The sequence below is a fragment of the Poecilia mexicana genome, unplaced genomic scaffold (assembly GCF_051168715.1).
Source record: "Poecilia mexicana isolate PSO_F unplaced genomic scaffold, ASM5116871v1 scaffold_15, whole genome shotgun sequence".
NCBI lineage: Eukaryota > Metazoa > Chordata > Actinopteri > Cyprinodontiformes > Poeciliidae > Poecilia > Poecilia mexicana.
In genome coordinates, this window is record NW_028263384.1 from 425,452 (window position 1) to 452,307 (window position 26,856).

The 26,856-nt window shown below is 46.9% G+C and overlaps 4 protein-coding genes across 6 annotated transcripts; 2 read left to right on the forward strand and 2 right to left on the reverse strand.

The window, feature by feature from the left end:
- Positions 1–565: 565 nt before the first annotated feature.
- eci2 (enoyl-CoA delta isomerase 2) lies at positions 566–13,923 on the reverse strand. 2 transcript variants are annotated; one of them, XM_088013307.1, is made up of 11 exons: positions 13,765–13,923; positions 9,555–9,613; positions 9,370–9,473; positions 8,528–8,626; positions 8,131–8,322; positions 7,971–8,040; positions 7,276–7,378; positions 6,552–6,672; positions 6,205–6,294; positions 1,471–1,614; positions 566–1,119 (listed from the first exon to the last, which is right to left on the reverse strand). In XM_088013307.1, the coding sequence occupies exons 1-11, from the start codon at positions 13,818–13,820 to the stop codon at positions 964–966; spliced, it is 1,194 nt and encodes a 397-aa protein (XP_087869433.1). In that variant the 5' UTR covers positions 13,821–13,923; the 3' UTR covers positions 566–963. The 2 variants fall into 2 exon arrangements, with proteins under 2 accessions (XP_087869433.1, XP_087869434.1); XM_088013308.1 differs by lacking the exon at positions 13,765–13,923 and adding an exon at positions 12,411–12,429.
- Positions 13,924–14,177: 254 nt separating this feature from the next.
- rheb (Ras homolog, mTORC1 binding) lies at positions 14,178–16,961 on the forward strand. Its single transcript, XM_088013247.1, has 9 exons — positions 14,178–14,291; positions 14,397–14,469; positions 14,564–14,620; positions 14,682–14,749; positions 14,823–14,881; positions 15,029–15,072; positions 15,123–15,195; positions 15,449–15,530; positions 15,606–16,961. The coding sequence occupies exons 1-9, from the start codon at positions 14,178–14,180 to the stop codon at positions 15,708–15,710; spliced, it is 675 nt and encodes a 224-aa protein (XP_087869373.1). The 3' UTR covers positions 15,711–16,961.
- Positions 16,962–18,177: 1,216 nt separating this feature from the next.
- crygn2 (crystallin, gamma N2) lies at positions 18,178–21,183 on the forward strand. The gene is made up of 5 exons (XM_014974215.2): positions 18,178–18,326; positions 18,949–19,040; positions 19,116–19,272; positions 19,367–19,512; positions 20,976–21,183. The coding sequence occupies exons 1-5, from the start codon at positions 18,306–18,308 to the stop codon at positions 21,109–21,111; spliced, it is 552 nt and encodes a 183-aa protein (XP_014829701.1). The 5' UTR covers positions 18,178–18,305; the 3' UTR covers positions 21,112–21,183.
- A 4,645-nt stretch (positions 21,184–25,828) lies between these two features.
- LOC148155208 (uncharacterized) lies at positions 25,829–26,777 on the reverse strand. Of its 2 annotated transcripts, XM_088013321.1 has the most exons (4): positions 26,637–26,777; positions 26,457–26,606; positions 26,307–26,411; positions 25,829–26,183 (listed from the first exon to the last, which is right to left on the reverse strand). In XM_088013321.1, exons 1-4 carry the CDS (start codon positions 26,775–26,777, stop codon positions 25,860–25,862), a joined length of 720 nt encoding a protein of 239 aa, XP_087869447.1. In that variant the 3' UTR covers positions 25,829–25,859. The 2 variants fall into 2 exon arrangements, with proteins under 2 accessions (XP_087869447.1, XP_087869445.1); XM_088013319.1 differs by having other exon boundaries at positions 26,457–26,777.
- Positions 26,778–26,856: the final 79 nt, after the last annotated feature.

Below are 26,856 nucleotides of genomic sequence, written 5' to 3' on the forward strand. Positions count from 1 at the left end.
CGGCCTGTACCATCTGACCCGATACAGGGGGGTTTGGTTCTGAGCCTCTGTCCTCCTGCAGGGGGCGCTGCTCAGGAGCTTCTGCAGAACCTAAGCCGTCCAGTCCGGGTCTGACACGGAACCAGTGGCCTCTGCTCTTTATTGATCTCTGATTGGTTATCCAGATGGACTCATCAGAACCAACCAGTCCAAACTGGTCAATGCAGAGGAACTGCCCAGGAAGACTGTCAGAACCGGACCAAAACCGGGTCAGAACTGGACCAGAACCAGAGGAACAGAACTCTACAGAGACAGGAAAGGGTTAAAGGTCATAAAAGCTGCTCTCACAACTGTTCTCTATTGTCTCCTCTGGTCCGGAACCGGCTGCTCAGAACCAGACCAGAACCTCTGACGTTGGTCACCAGGAGGAGCCGTGGGTCCAGCAAGGAATCCGAACAAAGCCTAACTGGCTCTCCAGCTCTGACCTCCAGCTCTGACCTCCAGCTCTGACCTCCAGCAGGAATAGAAACCGTCTGATTATTTAGTCAGATTACTGAGGAATATTAAAACAGAGGCAGAGACAAGATTCTTCAGTGATTCATCATTTATTGATCTGTTATCAGAGACAAACTCAAGGTTAAACTCAGGGTTGATCAACTCTGAGTCACAGATCATTCTGAAAAAGTTTAAAATCATCAGTGTTTTAACTCCGGTCCAGAACCGGTTTATTTCCATCCGACCCAACCTCTGGTTCCGGATCAGAACCTCGAGCAGCAGCTGGTCTCTGAGTTCAGAGGAGAATCCCAGAGGAACATCTGGAGCAGCTGCAGAACCTCCTCTGGATGTTTCAGCTCGATCAGATTCTCTGAGCTTAAATCCAAACTGTTAGTAAACGAAGTCAGAATGAAAAATCTACATCATGAAGACGAGTCCATCATCAGCTCTTCCTCGTCCTCCCAGAACCGGCCGGGTTCTGCCGGTCCCTCACAGTTTGGCTTTGGCCTGGAAGAAGCTCATGACGGCGTTGAAGCATTCCTCTGAGGTCCAGCGCTCCATCAGCCGCTCCACCTCAGCGTCGTTGACGGCGTAGAGACGTTCCTTCTCCACGGACCGGATCAGCTGTTTGGACAGCGCCAGGGACTGATGAAGAAAGAGACGCTGCTGTTAGAACCCGGACATCCTCCAGAACCTCAGTTCAGCTACTGGTGTCAGCAGAGCTCGTCCTTCCACTTAATTTTATCCACTTTGTGGAATGAAACCAAAACTAAGAAGCCCTCAGCATGATGCTGCCACCGCCATGCCTGGCAGTTAGAGCAGTGTTGGCCGGATCCAGTCAACAGTCCTGGAGAACCACCAGGTATCATTACTTAGACCAGCAGGTTTGTGAAGGTGACTGAACATCATCCATCCATCCATCCATCCATCCATCCATCCATCCATCCATCCATCCATCCATCCATCCATCCATCCCACCCTCCCTCCCTCACTCACCTGGGGAGGCAGCCGGGCGTAGGCCTTGAGCCGGGTCCAGACCTCGGACTGGAAGCTGGTGTCGGGGAAAACCTCTGTGATCAGACCCAGTTCACAGGCCTGGCTGGCCGTCAGCTTCTTATTGAACAGCAACATCTCACTGGCCTGCAGAGACAGTCAGAGACAGAGACAGTCAGAGACAGTCAGAGACAGTCAGGGACAGAGACAGTCAGGGACAGTCAGAGACAGTCAGAGACAGAGACAGTCAGAGACAGTCAGAGACAGTCAGGGACAGTCAGGGACAGAGACAGTCAGGGACAGTCAGAGACAGTCAGAGACAGTCAGAGACAGAGACAGTCAGAGACAGTCAGGGACAGTCAGAGACAGTCAGAGACAGAGACAGTCAGAGACAGTCAGGGACAGTCAGAGACAGTCAGAGACAGTCAGGGACAGTCAGAGACAGTCAGAGACAGAGACAGTCAGGGACAGTCAGAGACAGTCAGAGACAGTCAGAGACAGTCAGAGACAGAGACAGTCAGGGACAGTCAGAGACAGTCAGAGACAGAGACAGTCAGTCAGAGACAGTCAGAGACAGTCAGAGACAGAGACAGTCAGTCAGAGACAGAGACAGTCAGAGACAGTCAGAGACAGAGACAGTCAGACAGAGACAGAGACAGTCAGGGACAGTCAGAGACAGAGACAGTCAGTCAGAGACAGAGACAGTCAGAGACAGTCAGAGACAGAGACAGTCAGAGACAGTCAGGGACGGAGACAGTCAGTCAGAGACAGAGACAGTCAGGGACAGTCAGAGACAGAGACAGTCAGTCAGAGACAGTCAGAGACAGAGACAGTCAGTCAGAGACAGAGACAGTCAGAGACAGAGACAGTCAGAGACAGTCAGGGACAGTCAGGGACAGTCAGGGACAGTCAGAGACAGTCAGGGACAGTCAGGGACAGTCAGAGACAGTCAGGGACAGTCAGAGACAGTCAGAGACAGTCAGAGACAGAGACAGTCAGTCAGGGACAGTCAGAGACAGTCAGAGACAGTCAGAGACAGTCAGAGACAGAGACAGTCAGGGACAGTCAGAGACAGTCAGAGACAGTCAGAGACAGTCAGAGACAGAGACAGTCAGGGACAGTCAGAGACAGTCAGAGACAGAGACAGTCAGTCAGAGACAGTCAGAGACAGTCAGAGACAGAGACAGTCAGTCAGAGACAGAGACAGTCAGAGACAGTCAGAGACAGTCAGAGACAGAGACAGTCAGAGACAGAGACAGTCAGAGACAGTCAGGGACGGAGACAGTCAGTCAGAGACAGAGACAGTCAGGGACAGTCAGAGACAGAGACAGTCAGTCAGAGACAGAGACAGTCAGGGACAGTCAGAGACAGAGACAGTCAGTCAGAGACAGAGACAGTCAGAGACAGTCAGAGACAGAGACAGTCAGAGACAGTCAGGGACGGAGACAGTCAGTCAGAGACAGAGACAGTCAGGGACAGTCAGAGACAGAGACAGTCAGTCAGAGACAGTCAGAGACAGAGACAGTCAGTCAGAGACAGAGACAGTCAGAGACAGAGACAGTCAGAGACAGTCAGGGACAGTCAGGGACAGTCAGGGACAGTCAGAGACAGTCAGGGACAGTCAGGGACAGTCAGGGACAGAGACAGTCAGAGACAGTCAGAGACAGTCAGGGACGGAGACAGTCAGTCAGAGACAGAGACAGTCAGGGACAGTCAGGGACAGAGACAGTCAGGGACAGTCAGAGACAGTCAGAGACAGTCAGAGACAGAGACAGTCAGAGACAGTCAGAGACAGTCAGGGACAGTCAGGGACAGAGACAGTCAGGGACAGTCAGAGACAGTCAGAGACAGTCAGAGACAGTCAGAGACAGAGACAGTCAGAGACAGTCAGAGACAGAGACAGTCAGTCAGAGACAGTCAGAGACAGTCAGGGACAGTCAGGGACAGTCAGAGACAGTCAGAGACAGAGACAGTCAGAGACAGTCAGAGACAGAGACAGTCAGAGACAGTCAGAGACAGTCAGAGACAGTCAGGGACAGTCAGAGACAGTCAGAGACAGAGACAGTCAGGGACAGTCAGAGACAGTCAGAGACAGTCAGAGACAGAGACAGTCAGGGACAGTCAGAGACAGTCAGAGACAGTCAGAGACAGAGACAGTCAGGGACAGTCAGAGACAGTCAGAGACAGAGACAGTCAGTCAGAGACAGTCAGAGACAGTCAGAGACAGAGACAGTCAGTCAGAGACAGAGACAGTCAGAGACAGAGACAGTCAGTCAGAGACAGTCAGAGACAGTCAGAGACAGTCAGGGACAGTCAGAGACAGTCAGAGACAGAGACAGTCAGAGACAGTCAGAGACAGTCAGGGACAGTCAGAGACAGTCAGAGACAGTCAGAGACAGAGACAGTCAGGGACAGTCAGAGACAGTCAGAGACAGTCAGAGACAGTCAGAGACAGAGACAGTCAGGGACAGTCAGAGACAGTCAGAGACAGAGACAGTCAGTCAGAGACAGTCAGAGACAGTCAGAGACAGAGACAGTCAGTCAGAGACAGAGACAGTCAGAGACAGTCAGAGACAGAGACAGTCAGAGACAGAGACAGTCAGAGACAGTCAGGGACGGAGACAGTCAGTCAGAGACAGAGACAGTCAGGGACAGTCAGAGACAGAGACAGTCAGTCAGAGACAGAGACAGTCAGGGACAGTCAGAGACAGAGACAGTCAGTCAGAGACAGAGACAGTCAGAGACAGTCAGAGACAGAGACAGTCAGAGACAGTCAGGGACGGAGACAGTCAGTCAGAGACAGAGACAGTCAGGGACAGTCAGAGACAGAGACAGTCAGTCAGAGACAGTCAGAGACAGAGACAGTCAGTCAGAGACAGAGACAGTCAGAGACAGAGACAGTCAGAGACAGTCAGGGACAGTCAGGGACAGTCAGGGACAGTCAGGGACAGTCAGGGACAGTCAGGGACAGAGACAGTCAGAGACAGTCAGAGACAGTCAGGGACGGAGACAGTCAGTCAGAGACAGAGACAGTCAGAGACAGAGACAGTCAGAGACAGTCAGGGACAGTCAGGGACAGTCAGAGACAGAGACAGTCAGTCAGAGACAGAGACAGTCAGAGACAGAGACAGTCAGTCAGAGACAGAGACAGTCAGAGACAGAGACAGTCAGTCAGAGACAGAGACAGTCAGAGACAGAGACAGTCAGTCAGAGACAGAGACAGTCAGAGACAGAGACAGTCAGTCAGAGACAGAGACAGTCAGAGACAGAGACAGTCAGTCAGAGACAGAGACAGTCAGAGACAGAGACAGTCAGTCAGAGACAGAGACAGTCAGAGACAGAGACAGTCAGAGACAGTCAGTGACAGTCAGGGACAGTCAGAGACAGTCAGTCAGAGACAGTCAGAGACAGAGACAGTCAGGGACAGTGACAGTCAGGGACAGTCAGAGACAGTCAGAGACAGAGACAGTCAGAGACAGTGACAGTCAGGGACAGTCAGAGACAGTCAGTCAGAGACAGTCAGTCAGAGACAGTCAGTCAGAGACAGTCAGAGACAGTCAGAGACAGAGACAGTCAGAGACAGTCAGAGACAGTCAGAGACAGAGACAGTCAGAGACAGAGACAGTCAGGGACAGTCAGAGACAGTCAGAGACAGAGACAGTCAGAGACAGTCAGAGTCAGAGACAGTCAGAGTCAGAGACAGTCAGAGACAGTCAGAGTCAGAGACAGTCAGAGTCAGAGACAGTCAGAGACAGAGACAGTCAGGGACAGTCAGAGACAGTCAGAGACAGAGACAGTCAGAGACAGTCAGAGACAGTCAGAGACAGTCAGAGTCAGAGACAGTCAGAGACAGAGACAGTCAGAGACAGAGACAGTCAGAGACAGTCAGAGTCAGAGACAGTCAGAGTCAGAGACAGTCAGAGACAGTCAGAGACAGAGACAGTCAGAGTCAGAGACAGTCAGACAGTCAGAGACAGAGACAGTCAGAGACAGAGACAGTCAGAGACAGTCAGAGACAGTCAGAGACAGAGACAGTCAGAGTCAGAGACAGAGACAGTCAGGGACAGTCAGAGACAGAGACAGTCAGAGACAGTCAGAGACAGAGACAGTCAGAGACAGTCAGAGACAGAGACAGTCAGAGTCAGAGACAGAGACAGTCAGGGACAGTCAGAGACAGAGACAGTCAGAGACAGTCAGAGACAGAGACAGTCAGAGACAGTCAGAGACAGAGACAGTCAGGGACAGTCAGAGACAGAGACAGTCAGAGACAGTCAGAGACAGTCAGAGACAGAGACAGTCAGAGACAGTCAGAGACAGTCAGAGACAGTCAGAGTCAGAGACAGTCAGACAGTCAGAGACAGTCAGACAGTCAGAGACAGAGACAGTCAGAGACAGTCAGAGACAGTCAGAGACAGTCAGAGACAGTCAGAGACAGAGACAGTCAGAGACAGTCAGAGACAGAGACAGTCAGAGACAGTCAGAGACAGAGACAGTCAGAGACAGTCAGAGACAGAGACAGTCAGAGTCAGAGACAGTCAGAGACAGTCAGAGACAGAGACAGTCAGAGACAGTCAGAGACAGTCAGAGACAGTCAGAGACAGTCAGAGTCAGAGACAGTCAGAGACAGTCAGAGTCAGAGGCAGTCAGAGACAGAGACAGTCAGAGACAGTCAGAGACAGTCAGAGACAGTCCGACGACCCGGCAGCAGCTTCAGGTTCTGGTGATCTGCGCCGGTACCTTGGTGGGGCCCATTATCCTGGGGAAGGTGTAGGAGGAGCAGCCCTCAGCGCTCTGACCCAGCTGGGTGAAGGGCGTGTGGAAGGTGGCCTGAGAAACATCAACACGGTTCCCATGGAAATGGGTCAGAACAGGAAACTAAACTGGACTTCCTCTCCATCGCGTCCTCGTCTCTATTCCAGGAATTCTGGAAAACTAGGACTAATTTTACCAAAATAAAATGTCTTTACTGTCATTAGAGCACAGCGCCATCATCTGGTAACTAAAAAACAAACATATTATTCATAAAGGATAACGGAACCAGACATGACCCGACCCTTTGGGTCAGCTGAAGTGTGTTTCTGTACCCGCTCTGTGGCGTAGATCAGGTCAAACAGTCCCAACACGGTGACAGAGATCCCTACAGCCGGGCCATTCACCACGGCAACCAGAGGCTTCGGGAAGTCGATGTACGCCCTGACGTACTTCCTGAGGAAACACAAACACACAGACGGCCTCAGGTGGACCAGGTACTGCAGTCAGGAGGTGAGGTGTTCATCAAGAACCCCATAAAGTTGTCACTGAGCTGAGGATCTACGGCTCCACAGAGGCCTGACCCGGGACGTTTGGGTACCGGACTGAACAGAACCCTCAGATTATTCTGGTTCTGCTCAGTTAGTGGTGAAAAACATGACGATGTAGCTCAGTGAAGGTTCTTATTGGAAAATAGATTATAGAAGAACAACATGGACTTGTGAGAGGGCAGAAAACAGGAGGCTGCTGCCCCCTGCTGGACTGTTCTGTGAGACTGACGGAAATGAAAAGCAGTTTTATAGTTATCTGATGCAAACTAAGCTTCATTAACATTTTCCTGATATATTAAAGTAGAAAGTTTTTATTAAAGTGTCTGACAGCTGCAGATGGAATCCTCTTTGTTCCTGATTCAGTTCTGCTGTGAGAACCCAAACACTGAGACAGTCGACATGTAAAAGGTCAAACTGACAGAAATCAAACGGGTTGAGTGTCAGCCAGTGAAACTTTCTTGAGCAGGTTTTCTGTCTGCAGCTCAGAGGAACCTCAGGTGTTGCCCACCTGAGCAGCTCTGCTCCCTGCCTGGCCATCTCCTGGACGCCTCCCTCTGGGATCTTGGTGAAGGTGGACAGGTCGTTCCCGCTGCAGTAAAAGTCTCCAGCTCCTTCAGAGAGGAAACAACAAAGGGAGGAACCGATCAGACCAGCGTCCTGGTTGTTTCCATGGTAAAGGGAAAATATCTTATAAGGCTCCATTTATTTCCTTCCAGTAATCTTTTATAACTGGGCCGTCCCAGAAGACATGAGGATGGTTTGCGTTTTGATTTCTACATTTTCTCCAACATGCAGGAGGATTTCCATCATAGTGGCATTTCTGAGCAGGTGTGATGACCTTCGGATGGCTCAGAGCTCTGCAGCAGGGCCACAGCCCGGCCCCTCTGCAGCAGGGCCACAGCCCGGCCCCTCTGCAGCAGGGCCACAGCCCGGCCCCTCTGCAGCAGGGCCACAGCCCGGCCCCTCTGCAGCAGGGCCACAGCCCGGCCCCTCTGCAGCAGGGCCACAGCCCGGCCCCTCTGCAGCAGGGCCACAGCCCGGCCCCTCTGCAGCAGGGCCACAGCCCGGCCCCTCTGCAGCAGGGCCACAGCCCGGCCCCTCTGCAGCAGGGCCACAGCCCGGCCCCTCTGCAGCAGGGCCACAGCCCGGCCCCTCTGCAGCAGGGCCACAGCCCGGCCCCTCAGCCTGGTTAAGCTGTTTCACCTGTGAACACAGCGAACTTTGACTCGTCTTTAGCTGCCTGCTCCAGAGCTGCTATGATCTCGTTGTACATCTGAAAGAAGAAATTAGGGTAACAGGAAGTGAACCAGCAGGAAATGATGTCACATGACATCATCGGGGCTTCCTGGTTTCACCTGCTGACCTCAGGTGTGATGGCGTTCTTCTTGGCCGGTCGGTTCAGTTTGATGGTGGTGATGTCATCGGCCGTAGAGACCAACAGCGTCTCGTATGTGGCTCCGCCCCCAACAGGCGTTGCAGTGACCTGGGCGGAGCTTCCTCCCTCTGCCTCCACCAGGGAGCCAATCAGGTTGCAGTACTGCTCCCTGGCTTCATCCTGATAGGTAGAAACCTTAACTGTCAGTTGCTGGAGGAAAGTTCTGATCTGCCGATTGTTTTGCAAACGGTCCAGAACTAATGGGAGATTCTGACCTTACAGAAAAGAAACAATCCTAACATAACAGGGAGTTTATGATTTGAAGCTTCACCAGCAGAACGATGGATCCGATCAGAACCACAGAGGAGCCGATGGACAGTCGTACCTGAGAAATGGAGCCCAGAGATTTCCACGCATCCCATTTGACCTTGTTCACAAAGTCCAGCATTCCTGGTTTAGGAGTGTTGCAGGGACCCTGAGTGGCCTGGAGGAAGAGGAGGAGGAGCTGTTACTATGGTAACACACAGCCGGTGAAGTATCAACCTCAAAGTGTTTATGTACATATGTATCGATACTTCCAGCGCCCCCTGCTCCTTCTGTCTGAACCAAACTCAAGTTTTCTTCCAGGCCTGGAGTGAAAAGGAACCATGAGAACACCAGGGAACAGAACCAGAGAATGCTACGCTACGCTAGGCTACGCTAGGCTAGGCCTAGTAAGCACCATTTGGACCCTTCAACTTAAGACGACATCCAGGGATCCAACTGTGGCCCAGACACCAGAACTAGTCTGCAGTTCATTGACCGGTACCAGAACCGATTTCCAGCATGCCTCAGTGCCACCTCCTGGACCTTGCCGTCACCAGACCGACGTCCTCCATCCTCCAAGCTGAGACATTGGGTCCGGTTCCATGACTTTGATCTGGACCAAAGTAAGGTTCTTCCTGTGGTTCTGGTGCTTAACGCTGAAGGTCAGAGCTGGTTCTTGGTTTCATCAGAACCAGAACCGGCCAGTTAAATCTGGTTCTGACCCATCATTCGTCCAACCAGAACAACGGACCCGGCTGGTACTGGATGACTGATGACCGATTAGCGACCAGAACAAAAGATGAACTGCAGATGCTGATGACCTTTAAATGTTTAATGATCTTTGGTTCTGAAAAGGTTCTGATACTGACAGCATGCAGGAACCTCCAGAACCTTCATGACCCAGGAACAGAACCTCCTCACCTGCTTGAACAGAGCGTAGATCTTCAGCTTGACCTCGTTCCCCGGATCCTTCTTCAGCGCCGACAGTTTGCTCTTCGCCTGTTCAAACTGCTCCACCGTCGCACCTGAGGACACACAGCCAATCAGAGAACACCTTCTGCTCGTCTCACCTGAGTGGAATCATCCTGGATCCGCTGTAGACCCACCCATCATAGGAGACGCCGTGGTCTGGAATGTCAGACTGGGAACACTGGTCCTGAGCAAACTGGGGATCACAGAGATGTCCAGAGCTTTAAATTATGACACATTTAGCTTTTATATACATCAGTGACGTGCGGTGAGGTTCATTGCAGGTGAGTCACTGACTTACGACTTATATAGACACCAAACATGTTACGGAAATTTCGCGGAGGCAAACAACGCTGGGGGGCAAAAAGACTAATCATTTACATGTCATCCAAAGCCGCGTTAACTCAGTGAAACTTAGAAATGTAGGTATGAATTTCGTGCTACGATCCACAGCAAAGGGAAAGAGCGAGAAAGCACTTTCTCGCTTTGTATCCGCCGAGCTACACACAGACTCGTTGCCATAGCAACTGACAACAATGCAACTTCATGTTTTAGGCTTCAACACTGTTACACTGAGAGGTGTGGTGTGGAAGGAAAACTCAGCGAAGGTGGCTGAAGCATACATAAAGGTGATTTATTAGGCCTCCTTCAGCACAGCATAATCCACTCACAAGACAAAATGGCATCTTTTCCAGCAGTCTCCTTATATACTGTTGTCCCCACCTTCTCTATTAACTGCCCAGCCAATCAAACTCCAGCAAACATGGCCCTTTCTATAAAAGAGCTGGGTTTGAGGCGGGCCTCCTCTTTGGTAGGTTCCAAGATGGCGGCCACAAGGACACACCCAAAAAGGTAAACATTTCACAAACAAAAGGATCACATACACACATTCTAGAACTTAAATGTTACAGAAAATATTATTGCTTCTTAACACCAAAAAAAACTAGATTAGCTACCGCTTCTGCTTTACAGAATTACTTAGACATACAAACTGTAGCCCACAAAACACACATTTCATTAAAAAACTAAAAAACATCTTATTGCTGTCTTATCTTTATGTATGAATGAAATCCATGCGCCGCTAATTCTGCACAAAAATCTCCGTTCATCCAAAGCCAAGTCCTTCCTCAAGTCTTTTCTACTCCGTTTGAGAATCATCAAACTGTCTCGAAGCAAAACCTTCAGCCCGGTGTTGGTCTTACTTTAGCTATAGAGCTTTGGAGCTGACGTCACAGCGTATGACGTTTACGGCGCTCGGCGCCATGTTTGCAGCCCACAGACCAAAACAAACTAGTCAGAACAAAAGAGTTTTCATTGTATTACCGACCGCAGCGAAGTTGTTTTGCAAATTGGTTACTGGATATTCTCCCTCCGCGGAGTAAGGGACGTTCAGCTCAAAGTTGATCCGATTTATGATCGCTAATTTCGGCCAGCTGTTCTCTACCGATGCCTCCTGAAGCGCTCGGAGGTTCACATCGGGACCGTCAATTTCCGACACTCCTGTAAATAAATGCTTTGTCTTGTGACCAACTGATACAAAAAAGTGGTCATTCATGTTATTAAACGAGGAACACTACCCTCTATAAAATGTTTAATTCATATTTAATATTTTAAGTAATATTAAATGTTTTCTTCAATAGCTTCCAGGTCATGTGACCTATTAACTCAAAATCGGTTAAATTATTCAACTACACTATATAGATGAGGCATATTTTTATTCCATTTTGACCCCTTTTTTATTTTTTAACCAAATTTATATTTAAAAAATATTTTTTTAAAGTTCATAAAATATATTACCTCACATGATAAGAACATTTGTAACCTGTAATGTTCAATTACATAAAATTCTAGAACAGGATCTATTTCATTACATGTTCACTTACCTGAAATATGTTAAATACAACAAATATTAAAGTGTGATCTGTTTCATAAAATGTACTTGTCACCTTTATTGTTTAATTACACATTAAATGTTTAAAGATGGGCTTTTTCATCTGGTTTGTGTCATGATGTGGCGGTGGACGAACTTTATGTGGATGTTATTTTTAATTAACTAAACCAAGGGGGCCCAAAGTGGGTCCTCGAGGGCCGGCATCCTGCATGTTTTAGGTGTTTCCCTTCTGCCACACCTGGATTGTATCTCTGGGTGATTAACAGGTTTCTGCAGGACTTGATGGTCCTGCAATCATTTTTCTCAGCTGTTCTGGAATAGAGGCTCATCTAAAACATGCAGAGCAGGGGGCTGAGGACCAGGTGGAGAAACACTGATCTAAGCAAAGAAAAAAACCTAACTAGCATTACTAAAGGAAGATATATACATACATGAATATATATCTTCCTTTAATAATATCAAATTTTTACTTTAAATGTGATTCATTTCTTCACCTGTTTAAGTGAAGTGCTTGAATCAAACGTTTCTTGAATGTTTCCCACATGAAATTATTAAATGAGACAAAACAGCCACTTCCCACTGTACACATATTTCATCACAAATGGTTTAGACACTTTATGGAGCTCTAGGTGCTGAGCTCCTCTCCAGCCTCTGGAACTGTTTTCATCATTTACCTCTTCTGGGGTAAATAATGAAAACAGTCTCTGTAATCCGTTGATGGTTTTGCTGTATCGCCTCTTTAATTAACGCGCATGTTGTGGCGTTTACCTCAGTGACCCATATTCAGCACTGAACCCAGTCTGGATTGAGCTCATCCATTTCACATGTCGGTTTGCCTTCAAGAGGACATATCAGATCACACATCAGTATTAAAGCTGTAAATCTGATAACACTAGTAAAATAGTTTACTTCACAATAATGGAATAACCTCGATGTCCACTGACGAAACTCGAACTATGCTACATAAACAATATTAGCCTGAGCTAAACAAGGTTGACCCACTTAAATGAACTCAACAGAAACTGATCATGAGTACACCCGGACAAAATCATAGCAAAATAAATTATGACACAACACCAACAAAGCGAATTTAGACACTCACCAGAATAGAAATGTCTGCAGCAAACTTGTAGGTATCTGGGGATGTTGGAGAGGTAATATCAGGACGTCTCATTTTCTCATTCATTTTCTTCTCGTTAGCTCCGATAGCTTAGCCTCCTCGCGTTGTTTCCAAGCAGGAAAATAGTGAAACGAAAGTCCATTTTCCATCTTTTTACCTTTTCGGTCGTGTGATCGGACATTACACTTGATAACGCAGCAAGTTCGTGACATAGCTAAAATATCTGTGAGACAGTCGTTTTTGTAGGTGACAACAAAGATGGCGCTGATACCCCTCCAACTAGAGCAGTGACGTCACGCTCCGAAGCTCTATTGTCTCCTGCTTCAATTGAAAATCCACTTTAGAAAACTGTTTAACTGTAGAAATGTAGTCTTTAATGTTGGAAGAGATGAGAAAACAAATCGCTGTACTTTACTTATTTACTGTATGGCTAGCTCCATGGCTAGCTCACTATGTCTTAATCTGCAGTTGTGGAGTCACAATATCTGGGATCATGAGCGCCCCCTGTGATGAGGCAAGAGAACTGCCTGCCTCACCTGGAGTCTGTTCTCTGTTTCTGATCGCTCCTCCGCACACAAAACATGATACAAACACAGTTAGTGACAAAAAAAACACTGTACATTATATATATAAGCTAAATTATGGAAAATCAGTCCATATATGAAATGTTTTTTAGCCATTTCATTGCCGGCGTACAGACAGGACGAGCATGCTCTCATAGAATGGCAGCCAGTGCAGTTAGTGAGAGGTTGATCAGTCCAGGTGAGGCTCAGCTTCCTGCTGCCTCACCGGCTTCACTTCTGAGCATTTGAATGGGAAAATACAAAAATTTAGCAATTTTGAAGAGAAAAATAATCAAAATTGGTTAAGCTAAGTAAAAAATAGATACTTTATAGTACAATCCACAGGGTGAAAATAGCAATATAAATGATGTTATTGTATATTATTTTTCCATGATGAAAGGTGAGGCTCTACCTCACCTGCCTCCCATGACCGCACGTCACTGTTTGATTGTTTGTCTAATCAAACATTACTTTTCACGCCCTGCCTGTAATACCACTGCGTTCTGCCTTAGGGCCGCGACCCCCATGTTGAAGAACTGAATCCAGACTGTCGGGTTTTTTTAGGGTTTACTATCTGGGGCAAAGGTCACTTGGTCTTCCTGTAAAGTTTCAGGTCATAAACTGTGACTGTAACTAATCTATGAGGACAAATCATTTTAATCCACCTTCAGCTCTCAGACTTGGTTCTGGTTAATTTAACTCTGACTCTTGAATCATTCCGGTTAAAGTTCAAACATCGCGATAACTGACTTGACAGACATGGTCATCATTACCTGTTTAGCTTAGCAAAGCGCCACGCAGAGCAGCTCTTCAGGGCGGCAGCGGCCATCTAAATCCGGGTTCCGGTCCAAAGTTCGAGAGGACAGGCAGAGAAACGGAGGAGAGAGCTAGCCCTACAGAAGCTAGCAGCGGCTAATGACGAGATCCCGCCCACGCCACCGCGTTCTGCGCTGCTATTGGTTAAAGGAAGCGTAGCAAACTCCGGTTTGTCCAATGGTCAGAGGGCGTTCCCTCAGCACCAAACAAAACGCAGGATGCTGCTTAAAGCCCGCCCTCTTGGTTCCAACCGACCAATGACTGTCGCGGTCTCATTAATTATGCGGTGGGTCCGGGTTGCTCCAGCAGAAAGACGACGCAGAGGTTCTGAGGTTCCGAAAAGTCCAACTGTGCATGTCCAGATGAGACCATGCCGCCGTCAAAATCCCGGAAGATCGCTGTGCTGGTCTACAGGTCGGTGGGCAAGTCCAGAACCACCCGAACCGGGCAGGACCAGGGCGTTAGAATCAGTCTCCAGGTTCAGGTAGGATAAATATCTGTCCTGTCTGAGGTCCAGATGAAGCCGCCCTGAACCAAAGATGGGCTCTTTTACAGTTTATGGTGTAGTACCAGAACCGGTCTGGCCCAGAACTTTGTCTCTGCTGGCAGCCAATCAGGTGTGGTCCTGATGCTGTGGCTGAGAGCAGAGTGGTTCAGAACTGGTCCAAAACAGACAAAACCAGTCCAGAGCTGGTCCAGAACAGGCCCAAAGCCCATCCAGAACCTTCAGAACCTCCCGTGTGTCTCTGTCTGCAGGGAAATCTTCTCTCACCATCCAGTTTGTAGATTCCTACGATCCCACCATAGAGAACAGTAAGTCCTTCTCTGGACCAGAACCGCCAGCGGATCTCTGAAGGTTTTCTGTCTCTTCCAGTTTTCACTAAGACCATGGCGCTGAACGGTCAGCAGTACAACCTTCAGCTGGTGGACACGGCTGGACAGGTGAGAGCTTCTCTGGGTGATTTCTCCTCTGACCTTTGACCTCCTGCTGAGCGGACGCTGGTGTGTCCGTCAGAGCTGCACCACCGACGTCAACGGCTACGCCCTCATCTACTCGGTGACGTCCTACAAAAGGTAGGACCTGCTGTTGATGTTAGATCCCGGTTCTGATGCAGCTGCACCTGGTTCTGGGTTTGGTACCAGATGTCCTCCTGGCAGGTACGGAGCCACCAGAATATCCGGTACCGGTTCCACCCTAACGGTTCTGTTGTGTCTGTGCAGCTTCGAGGTGGTTCAGGTGATCCACGAGAAGTGGGGAACGTCCAGTACGTAAACCCAAACGGTTCTGATCCACCGGGCCGGAGGAACCGGGTCTGACTGGACTCTCTGGTGTGTTTCTGCAGGAAACCCATCATCCTGGTGGGGAACAAGGACCTCCACATGGAGAGGTATCAGAACCAGAACCCAAAGCAGATGGTTCTGCTGGTTCAGAACCATCAGCTCAACATGGAGCCAACAGGTTTCATCTGCTGTGGACTTCCTCAGGGTTCTGGGCTGTGGTTCTGTTTGGGCCCAGTTTAAGGATGTGGTCTGGAATAGAACCTGGAGGAAGTCCACCAGCAGGAGAACCATGACTCCAACGGTTTCTGTTTCTCAGCTTCTGTTCATCTAACAGAACCTATTCTGGTTCTGGTTCTGCAGGGTCATCGGCTACGAGGAGGGCAAAGCTCTGGCCGAGTCGTGGAGCGCCGCCTTCCTGGAGTCTTCAGCTAAACATAACCTGGTGAGGCTGAGGTTCTACTGTCTGAGCAGAACCAGTAGAACCATCAGAACCTCCTGATGGTGTGCTGCTCCTCAGACGGTGGTGGAGGTGTTCCGGAGGATGGTCCTGGAAGTGGAGCAGATGGAGGGCGGCCAGCCCCAGCAGTGGTCTCCGCCCCCTGATCCCAGGAGCTTCTGTTGACCCGTCAGGTCCACTGGACTCTGCTTCTTCCAGAACCACAGCAGATCTGGTTCCTCCTCTCAGATTGGAGCAGATTTATCCGACAGTCAGCTCTCCTGAACTCGGACGGTTGAGCGTCGCTTTGAGCTGCAGCTGCTGGACTCGGAGCTTAAATTCACAGATTTTTACATGAAGTCTGGTTTCATGGGAACAATCAGCAGAAAAGAACCAAAGAGCAGGACGAGGAAAACAGTCAGAATTTTAAATATTATCTGCAGATTTTGTGTTTTTAATTTTAGTTCATATCTATATAACGGAAGCTTCAGTCAGACTCATCACCAGACCTACTGGTTTCTCAGAGAGCGCCACCCCCCGGCAGAAAGGAGGAACTACAGGACAGACGTTAAACAGACGTGTGGGCGGAGCCTCAGCTCACCTGGAAACCAGAAACCAGGTGATTCTGGTTCCAATTTTATCTTCATGGTTGAGTCACGTCTTCAGGTTCTCCTGAACCAGACTGAACCGGATTGCAGGGTGTTGGTGAAGTGATGAGTTCTGGTCCACCCGACTTTTGGACCAGACTGGACCTGCGGTTCTCCTCTGACCCGGATGAGATCAGCTTTGTTCTGATCGATGTTCTGATTATAAAGTTCGGTTCTGTTTGGATAAAACCAGAATCACCTCAGACTCTGAGCTCAACGCGAGATGCCAGAGAGCAGCAAGCTAGTTTTAAATATTAGACCAGAGGTTCCCAAACTGTGGGGCGCGCCCCTTAGGGGGGGCGCCGTGTCATTGCAGGGGGGCGCGGGAAGCCGTCTGGATGAAAAACAAAAAACAAAAACATGAACACTGTACGCGCTGGGTTTTTACCTTAGAATGACCAACTCTCTGTTATTCCTCTGTCAATTTGATACAGTAGAGGCTTCCACACTTCCCATATCTGTGTCCTCTGTCACTTTTATCAGCAGTTAAAACTGTTTAATCCGTTGTTAACATGTTGTAACCTGTTTTTCCGAGCCGCCTTTAAACACAACATGAGCGCTACGACGCTCGCGCTGGGTTTCCACCTGTGAAGGAGACCTGCTGCTGCTGGGCGGAGCTACGTAGGTTTGTGTTAGAATCACGGCAGCAAACCAGCAAAACGCAAAGAACTTTTCACAGTTTTTCCCTCCAAACTGTTTGGAAACCACTGTATTAGACAATTCATTTAACTTCACATAATTATCGCTGTAGAGTCCATTTGTTTACTTAATAAAATATATTTGTCCTGTTTGATGTTTGTTGTGACGTAAACTCACAAAGGAACGAGGTCACTAGATGAATTTAGTGGTTTATTGAACGTTCAGCTGTGATGCTCCACAGGTAACCAGGTAAAACGACCTGAACAGGTGATCAGCTCTGAACCATCAGGACCTTTTTACTCTCTGTCGCTTAAACACACCCGTTGCCGTGGCAACCGCCTGAGCCCAGCAAGCCGAGCAGAGCTTCGGTCAAAATCGTGACATTCAGTCCGTCACGATACCAGGTTCCAGGCTTGATGTTTATTTAGTGATTATTAATAATCGGTCCCTGAACCCAGCGGAGGCCGATTTAAACTCCTGCTCTGATGGTCAGTCGGTCTGACTCGGTTTTGTTTAGCGGAACCGAGACGCTCAGAACTGAGCAACACCTTGTTGAAACAATAATTACTGAGGTTATTAGTTTTGTTGGGTCATTAATTTGAACACTTTTAGTAGATTTTAGTGATCAGAGGACGGGATGCTCTCAGCCTCATGGCGGCTGCAGTTGGTCACCTACTGCATGAACAGTTCAGAATATGAACTGATGAAAAGCTACTTATGAACTGATGAAGTGTTTTAGACGGTTCTAGAAAAACTAATCAGTCATGGCTGATTAGTTCGGTACCAGACCCGCCTGGATAAAACTGATCCTGGGTTTTTATTGTCCAGCCTGGACGGGACGTTTCCCCAAGAGAACCGAGCGGTTCTGGTTCTGGTGTTCAGCACCACAAGGGTCCAGTAATAAAGTTCTGACCTGGTTCTGGACCAGACTCAGAGTACAGAGGATGGACTTGCCAGCAGGGGGCAGCAGCGGCCCAGATGCTGTTCCGCCTTCAGCCAGAACCTACCGGTTCTGACCCAGCGGACTCTGACCCGAACCCAGGTTCTGATCGGGTCCACAGGAGAAACCATCCATCCAGAACCAGACAACCACTTCCTGTAATGGACTGGAGACAGAGTGGACACTGTCCCCCAATCGATGGATGGATGGATGTTTTTGGTGAATAATAAACTGTTTTGGATTTTCTGACCTTTGACCTCCAGCTCAGTGACATCATCAATCATCTGATCCGTTGATTCTTCAGACAGAACGTCTCTCTTCCTGATGTGTCCCCCTCCTGTCCCCTCCTGTCCCCTGCGGCCCATTGACCAGTAAAGCTGCCCCTCCCAGCAGTTTCCATTGAGTCGGTGAGCAGCAGAATCAGCAGCTCCTGAACGGAACCGCTGACTCAGCAGAACCCTTTGGCGCCGCGCGGAGCCCCGACATATAAATTGGGCCGTCCAACTTTTTCTCTGTTACACTGTGTGTGGCTGAGGGACAGGTTGGACCAGAAACATGTCGCAGTACTCTGGAAAGGTGAGTAACTGGTACCGGTACCGGCTGATCCGGGTCTGGGTCGGTCAGAGGGATCAACACCTCAGGAAAATTCATGCAATACAAGTAACAGCTCACTGGATCAGAACCAGAACATTTCGGTCGGTTCCACAACCAGAACCGCTCACTGGGCCTCATGATTTGCTGACTGTAGCTGTAATGTGAGTTTGCGGCTCCCCGCCAGCAGGCGGTGCTCGCCTCTGACTGATCCATGATGCTGAATCTATTCTTCATGTCTGAGGAAGAAGGGGCGGGGCCAGGCTGCACATCCAATTAAAAGCTTCGGTTAGAGGTGGGCGGAGCTTGTTGGGGCGTGGTTCTCCCTGTCTTGGTGTTTTCCTGCCGAGTTCTGGAAAGTTCTGACCCGACTGTGGTAATAATGTGTTCTGATGTGACGTCACAGTGAAGGGTGGGGTGACATCATGCGTGGGCGTGGCCATCGCTGCCGTTTGTCAGGCAGAAACAACAGATTAAAGAGTTTTAACAGAACTGAATTCTGGTTCTGATCCGGTTCAGATCCTTTCATCCGGAACCCGGTTCTGACCCGGTTTGCCTGGACAGAAGCACAGAGAGGTTCACTAACGGCTAACGTCTCCTCCTGCAGATCACCTTCTACGAGGGGCGGTGCTTCACCGGCAGGAAGCTGGAGGTCAGAGGTGACTGTGATAACTTCCAGGACCGCGGCTTCATGAACAGGTGATGAAGGTTCTACAGTCTACAGCTCATTTCCCTCCTGATTTTCACAATAAAAGCCTTCCTCCCTGTGCTCAGAGTGAACTCCATCCGGGTGGAGAGCGGAGCCTGGATCTGCTACGACCATCCGGACTTCAGGGGGCAGCAGTACATCCTGGAGCACGGAGAATACCCAGAGTTCCAGAGGTGGAACTCCCACAACGACCACATGGGATCCTGCAAGCCCATCCGCATGGTGAGGACCTGGAGGAGCTCCGACCTCAGAAACCCTCTGGGCAGAGGACTGTCCCTGAGGTCTGTAGACTAACCTGTCTGCTCTCGGTTCCCAGCATGGAGAGCACTACCGCATCGAGCTGTTCGAGGCCTGCAACTTCTCCGGTCAGTGCATGGACATCTGCGACGACTGTCCCTTCCTGCAGAGCCGCGGCTTCTCCAAGAGCTGCATCAACTCCGTCAGGGTCTACGGAGACGGAGCGTGAGTCCTGCACCACCCACACAATCTGAACACAACCGGTACCAGGCCAGTACAAACTCAGCTCGGTCCTTCAGGGTCCAGATCCGCTATGAGAGGCGACAGAGTTCTGGTTCCGGTTAGTCCCACAGATCGTAGTTATCAGCCGGGTCTCCTGGACAAGTACGTAGTGACAGTGGAGAGGAAAAACTGCAGTTTAACAGGAAGAAACCTCCAACAGAACCAGAACCTGGACTGGCTTGTTTCCACAGAACTTATTCGGTTTGCTTGTCTTTAAATGTCGGCGTTTTGTTGGGACCCGACGCCCGTTTCCCTTAATTTTGCTAGCCTAGCCTAGCATGCATCATCAACAAGATGCTAGGTTAGCAAAACAGAAGAAGAGCATAGTAGCATGAACCTTTACCTTCGGTCTGATGGACCCATGGGGCGACGTGGCCCGACTGGAACCGGATCTACCAGATGTGCCTTCTCTGGAACCTCTTCCCTTCATCAGGTCCAGTTGGTTCAGAACCTCCTCAGTCCATCATACAGCAACGCCTTGGATCAAGCTCCTCCTCTTCACCTTTAGGCTCATGCAGTACCTCCGTATCCGTCTGAACATCGTCTCACCTTTCTGCACCGCCACCCTTCTCACCACCAGGGGGAGCAGCGCCTCCCGTCGCTCAGCTAACAGAAACACGAACGTTTCCGGTTCTTGGTCACACCGGGTTCCTCAGTGTAAACATCAGGTTCATCATCTTATTCTTTACTGTGACGTTTTCTGTTAATGCTGTGAAATGTGCTTGACTGTCATTCAGGGAGATTATGAATATTTATTTTAATTAAATAATGCAACATGTGGGAGTTGTAGCAGTAGTACGGTTAGTTTGTCCTCCAGTAGCAGACCTACAGATATTTAGGATAAAATAAACCAGGAAAGTTGAGTTTTAATCCTGGTCCAGAACCGGCTGGGTGAACTGGGAGGAGCTGATGACGGATCTGCCTCCCAGTTTGCTGCTGGAACCATAAATAATGTATTCAGGTCAACAAAAACACCAAGGTTCTTAACTTCATCGCCGGAGGCCAAATCAATGTCAGTCGGATCAAACATTGTTTTTTTCAGAGGTTCTGGTCCAAAATCAGATTCTGTTTAGTCAGAATTTGAAAGCATCCAGGTTTTAATCTACCAAACTGGGATTATGGATATAACCGAGTATCATCAGCATCACGTTTCCCTGCTGTCTGTTATGGGCCGGAAGCAGATCAACAGGAAAGAGAAGCGGGCCGAACCAGAACCCTGCAGTACTCCTGTGTTTTATTCACATGATCAACTGGAACCTGAAGGGTCTGACCCAGAGAACCTCTCAGGTTCTGACCGGGTGTCCTCCCAGAATCATCACAATGTTCTGTTTCTACCGGTCCTGTGCGGTTCTTGTGAAGGTCCGGTTGCGGTTCCGAGTGTCTAACCTCTGCTCCTCCCTCCTTAGCTGGGTGATGTACGAGGAGCCCAACTTCCGGGGCCGGATGTACATCGTGGAGCGCGGGAACTACTGCAGCCCGACGGAGTGGCAGGCCCAGAACCCCAACATCCAGTCCATCCGCAGAGTCGTCAACTACTTCTGAGCCTTCCTCCTCCTCCTCCTCTTCCTCAGCAGGCAGATCAATAAACTGAGAGGAATCCAGTTTTTTATCAAACCGAGTCTCTGGGCTGATTCATCATCAATGTTGCGGTTCTGGTTCCGGTTCTGCTCCTGTACAAACTAACCTCACTGTTACTGTTGGAATAGAACAAGGTTCTTCTCTGGAGATCCATGAGGTTCTGGCAGCAGCAGAACCGGAACCAGAACCGTCAAAGTTTACAAAAACAGATTAAATGTGTTAATAATTTAAGTTACTGGATTCTGGTTCTGACCCAACGGTCCTACAGGAAGAACTTTACATAAAAATCATTTTAAAAACCTTCTTTTAAAAACTGAATATTAGAAAAATGTAAACTCCCCCAAACATTTCAAACAAAATGTTTAACTAAAAACTGAAGTGCAGGCGGTTTCTACGGTTCCAAGCCCGACCCAACAAGTGGTGCCGGCAGTTCTTTGCTCAGTTCAACCCGTTTCTTCAGATCTAACATTTTTATCTTTAAAGATAAATCTTGATTTCAAGGTTTTTCCACTATATACCCAAAATTCAAACGATAAAATTCATATAAAATCCATTGTTGGTCATAATTAATAAAATAGTTTTATATGCGATTCCACTGTGAAAATGGTTTCCTGCCATTTCAACCTGTAATGTTATTAAAACTCATGTTTAACCCATATTGGAATAAACAGCATGTGGACATTTAACGTCTTCAATAAAATCTAAACCATTTTCACCAAAATGAGCCAAATGAGTTCACGGACAGAAAATTCAAAATTAATTCATGAATGAAGAAAATATTCTGATGATCTCCAAAAATAAATACATCTGGAAACTTGAATTACATATTAAATTGTATTAATTCATTTTAATCAGAGATGAAGATTGGATGAAGAACATTTGTCCTGAAATATCACAAAACTTAATATTAAGTTATTAAATGCAGCCACTCATTATTATATATTGTCTAAACTAAGTAATCAGCTTACAGTCAACAATAGAGGCGAGAAAAGATCTGAGATATTTATAGAAAATCAGATGTTAAAAAGATTTTTGTTCCTAAAATATCCTGGATGAATCCATAAACTATGAGGCATTTTATTATTATAAGATGATTTATTTTTCCTTTTCAATTAATATGGTTTTATGTGAGATTGGTTATTTGCTGGGGATGTTGCATGGATGAGTGGGGGCGCTGTGCCTTCCAGAGGATTTCTCTTTCTTCTTCGAGGGTTTTTTTCTCTCTTCGTTGGGGCTCCTTATGAGGGGCGGAGACGTTAGGCTGTTCGGTGAGACGGTTGAATAAAAGTCTGTAAAGCTTCGCTATTCCCTCTCAGTGTCTGCTCTTTCTCTACCCACGACCTCTTATTTATGGTGACACAGATTTAGATATCACTACGCAGTGTTACATTATTATTATTATTATTATTACTTTCATCATTATCATTCATTATTATCATTCTAGAGGTGTGCCAATCGATCGGTCACCGATCATAATCGGGCCGATTTTCGTGAAAAAGTGCATGATCGGTGATCGGCGATCATTGGCTCTTGTTGCCCATACCGATCATCTCATTTCCCAACCTGCCTGTGCAGCTGGTCTCCTCTTTCCTTCACTCTGCGCAAACGCGCAGCAACAAATCCTAAGCGATGTGGATCTATAACGCACTGAGTGAATGGGGAAGTTTGGTGTTGCGGCGGAAAATTGAAGCAGGTCAAAATCCATCAACACAACGAAGCTAATACGACATAAAAACAATGAGATACTTGAGGAGTTTGGCTACATCGAGGCTCACTGCAGTAAAAAAGACATACGGAGGATCAGACAGCAGGTAAAGCAGCGCACAGCTACAAACACTCACTGGATTAGCATGACGGTCAGAAAGCTAAACAAATAACCTGGAAAATTATTTAAGTCTTCGAGCTGCGATGTCAGACGCTGGTTCTGCTCTCCTGTTGAACCGCTGCTACGCTACAGGTAGTGATATCTGACAGACGGAGCTTCGCTTCTGCTCCACCTGGTGGTGACTCTCACACCGAACCTGCTTAAAGCTGCAGCATCTAACTTAAAAAATACATTTTACACACATATTAAAACTTTGCTGTCCTAACATGAGACAGATAATCTCTGAAAAAATAATCGATCTCCTCCCTGATCACCTGAGTGAAGTTGGCCCCCCCACCTTCGTCAAATCAGACAAAATTGGTGTCAAACGTTTGTGCAGCAAAAATTTTCGTTTGTGCCGCTATCATTTTAAAGATATAAAGAAATGTTTCCAGAGGTCATCCAAGGTCAACCAACCCCCCACCTTCTTCAAATCAGACAAAATGGGTGTCAGTCAACTCGGCTACATTTGTGTTGATTTGTGCAGCAACATTTTATGAAATCCAACTTTCTTTATATCTTTAAAATGATAGCGGCACAAACAAAAAATTTTGCAGCACAAACCAGCAAAAACATAGCACTAATGTCTGACACCGATTTTGTTTGATTTCATAAAAGTGGGGGGGCTGGTTGACCTTTTGACCTTTACACTTTAATTAATATCTTCAAAGCCAAAGCAGCACAAACGTAGCACAAACGTTTGACACCAATTTTGTCTGATTTGAAGAAGGTGGGTGGGGGGGGGGCAACTTTACTCAGGTTCCCTGTTCTGCATAATTACTCCGCTCAGTCAGAAACAGCCAATCAGAGCTAGCAGTAATCAGCTAGCCGCCATGCTAACAGGAAGTTTTCATTCAGTAACTCTGGATTGTTTATTGTAATGGAACCTGTTTTTGCGTTTGAATGTTAAGTTTTATACTTGAACTTCTTGGCATTGTTGAGAGGTTTTATTTAGCCTCTTCAGAGCCTTCATATGTTATCAGTCTGTTAAAGATAGTATTATCAATAGCAGTACAATTCGCACAATGCCTGTTTTGTTTAGTTTTCTTCTTGGAAAAAGTTAAAAAGTTTTTGTCTAAATTAAGGTGAATTCATGGTTCCTTTTTCCACATAATGTAACCGGTAGTGCTTATGATAAAAAATAAATAATTATGTGATCAGTATCGGGAGGAAAAAACTTGATCGGCACATCTCTATTCATTACCATTGTTCTTATGGTTATGATTATCATCATCATTATTATTATTATTATTATCATTATTATTATTATTATCATCATTATTATCATTATCATCATTATTATTATTATTATTATCATCATTATTATTATTATCATCATCATTATTATTATTATCATCATCATTATTATTATTATTATTATCATCATTATTATTATTATCATCATCATTATTATTATTATCATCATCATTATTATTATCATCATCATTATTATTATCATCATTATTATTATTATCATTATTATTATCATCATCATCATCATCATTATCATCATCATCATCATTATTATCATCATTATTATTATCATCATTATTATTATTATTATCATTATCATCATCATCATCATCATTATTATTATCATTATCATCAATATTATTATCATCATTATTATTATCATTATCATCATTATTATTATCATCATCATTATTATTATCATCATTATTATTATTATTATTATCATCATCATTATTATTATTATCATTATTATTATTATCATCATCATTATTATTATTATTATTATCATCATCATCATTATTATCATCATCATCATTATTATTATCATCATTATTATTATTATTATTATCATCATCATCATTATTATTATTATCATTATTATTATTATCATCATTATTATTATTATTATTATCATCATCATCATTATTATCATCATCATTATTATTATTATCATCATCATCATTATTATTATCATCATTATCATGATTATTATCATTATTATTATCATTATTATCATCATCATTATTATTATCATCATTATTATTATTATTATCATTATTATCATTATTATTATCATTATTATTATCATTATCATTATTATTATCATCATTATTATTATCATTATCATCATTATTATTATCATCATCATCATTATCATCATCATTATTATTATTATTATCATTATTATTATTATCATCATCATTATTATTATTATTATTATCATCATCATTATTATCATTATCATCATTATTATCATTAACTCATGCAGTGACACACTTTGCATCGTTCATCCTGGCTGTAGAAAAACTGGTTTGTTATTTTTTTAATGTGTGTTTTTAAAAATTAAAAAACCAAACGAATGCTTTAAATCAGATGAAATCTGATCAATAATTCAATTTGTTCTGCCTTGGAGAAAAAAGGAAGTTATGTTTTCATCATTTTAACAAAAACCACCGAGAACCAGGACCAGAACCAGAACCCATCCAATACCCAACTCGAGCTCTTCAACTAGAATTTTAATTATTTTTCAATAAATTCAAAATGGATTCTAAATTAAAATAAATGTGCCAATAAAAATAAAATCTATAAAACATTATGAGTAAAAAATGATCAAATGTAATAAATTAAAATGTTTCATGTTTAAAGACTGAGCTGGATTCAGAGTCCAGAACTTTCTGATCCGTTTGTGTAGAAGCTGTGATGCAGTCAGCTGGAGGTCCAGCAGAACCAGTACAGAACCTCAGTGGTTCACCCAGCTCTGCCGTCCAGGTTCTGATCCGGTTCTGGCCTACCTGGGTCTGTGACCATGGTAACTGATGAAGGCCCCTGCAACCCGACTCAGAATTGGCTTCTTACTGTCAGGCAGAACTTTTTATTACAGGTCCATCAGAACCAAACAAACACGAACATCAAACACAACGGATCCGACCTCCAGGAGGACGACCTCCAGGAGGACGACCTCCATCAGAACGACCTCCATCAGGACGACCTCCAGGAGGACGACCTCCAGGAGGACGACCTCCATCAGGACGACCTCCATCAGGACGACCTCCATCAGGACGACCTCCAGGAGGACGACCTCCAGGAGGACGACCTCCAGGAGGACGACCTCCATCAGGACGACCTCCATCAGAACGACCTCCAGGAGGACGACCTCCATCAGAACGACCTCCAGGAGGACGACCTCCATCAGAACGACCTCCATCAGAACGACCTCCAGGAGGACGTCGTCCTCCTGGAGGTCGTCCTGATGGAGGTCGTCTTCCTGGAGGTCGTCCTCCATCAGGACGACCTCCAGGAAGACGACCTCCAGGAGGACGACCTCCATCAGGACGACCTCCAGGAGGACGACCTCCAGGAAGACGACCTCCAGGAGGACGACCTCCATCAGAACGACCTCCAGGAGGACGACCTCCATCAGGACGACCTCCAGGAGGACGACCTCCATCAGGACGACCTCCAGGAGGACGACCTCCATCAGAACGACCTCCAGGAGGACGACCTCCAGGAGGACGACCTCCAGGAAGACGACCTCCAGGAGGACGACCTCCAGGAGGACGACCTCCAGGAAGACGACCTCCAGGAAGACGACCTCCATCAGGACGACCTCCATCAGGACGACCTCCAGGAGGACGACCTCCAGGAGGACGACCTCCAGGAGGACGACCTCCATCAGGACGACCTCCAGGAGGACGACCTCCAGGAGGACGACCTCCAGGAGGACGACCTCCATCAGGACGACCTCCATCAGGACGACCTCCAGGAGGACGACCTCCAGGAGGACGACCTCCATCAGGACGACCTCCAGGAGGACGACCTCCAGGAGGACGACCTCCAGGAGGACGACCTCCAGGAGGACGACCCTCAAAGTG

Excerpts from the sequence above, each read along its gene's own strand:
- eci2 (XM_088013307.1), bottom strand. The coding sequence starts at position 13,820 with ATGGCCGCTGCCGCCCTGAAGAGCTGCTCTGCGTGGCGCTTTGCTAAG. Across the intron at positions 6,673-7,275 it reads CAGGGAGCAGAGCTGCTCAG|GAAGTACGTCAGGGCGTACA; the intron begins GTGGGCAACACC and ends GTGTTTCCTCAG. Across the intron at positions 1,120-1,470 it reads ACGCCCGGCTGCCTCCCCAG|TCCCTGGCGCTGTCCAAACA; the intron begins GTGAGTGAGGGA and ends TTTCTTCATCAG.
- rheb (XM_088013247.1), top strand. The coding sequence starts at position 14,178 with ATGCCGCCGTCAAAATCCCGGAAGATCGCTGTGCTGGTCTACAGGTCG. Across the intron at positions 14,750-14,822 it reads TGGTGGACACGGCTGGACAG|AGCTGCACCACCGACGTCAA; the intron begins GTGAGAGCTTCT and ends TGTGTCCGTCAG. Across the intron at positions 15,073-15,122 it reads CGAGAAGTGGGGAACGTCCA|GACTGGACTCTCTGGTGTGT; the intron begins GTACGTAAACCC and ends GGAACCGGGTCT.
- crygn2 (XM_014974215.2), top strand. The coding sequence starts at position 18,306 with ATGTCGCAGTACTCTGGAAAG. Across the intron at positions 18,327-18,948 it reads TGTCGCAGTACTCTGGAAAG|ATCACCTTCTACGAGGGGCG; the intron begins GTGAGTAACTGG and ends CTCCTCCTGCAG. Across the intron at positions 19,513-20,975 it reads AGGGTCTACGGAGACGGAGC|CTGGGTGATGTACGAGGAGC; the intron begins GTGAGTCCTGCA and ends CTCCCTCCTTAG.
- LOC148155208 (XM_088013319.1), bottom strand. The coding sequence starts at position 26,777 with ATGGAGGTCGTCCTCCTGGAGGTCGTCCTCCTGGAGGTCGTCCTGATG. Across the intron at positions 26,412-26,456 it reads TGGAGGTCGTTCTGATGGAG|GTCGTCCTGATGGAGGTCGT; the intron begins GTCGTCCTCCTG and ends GTCCTCCTGGAG. Across the intron at positions 26,184-26,306 it reads TGGAGGTCGTCCTGATGGAG|GTCGTTCTGATGGAGGTCGT; the intron begins GTCGTCCTCCTG and ends GTTCTGATGGAG.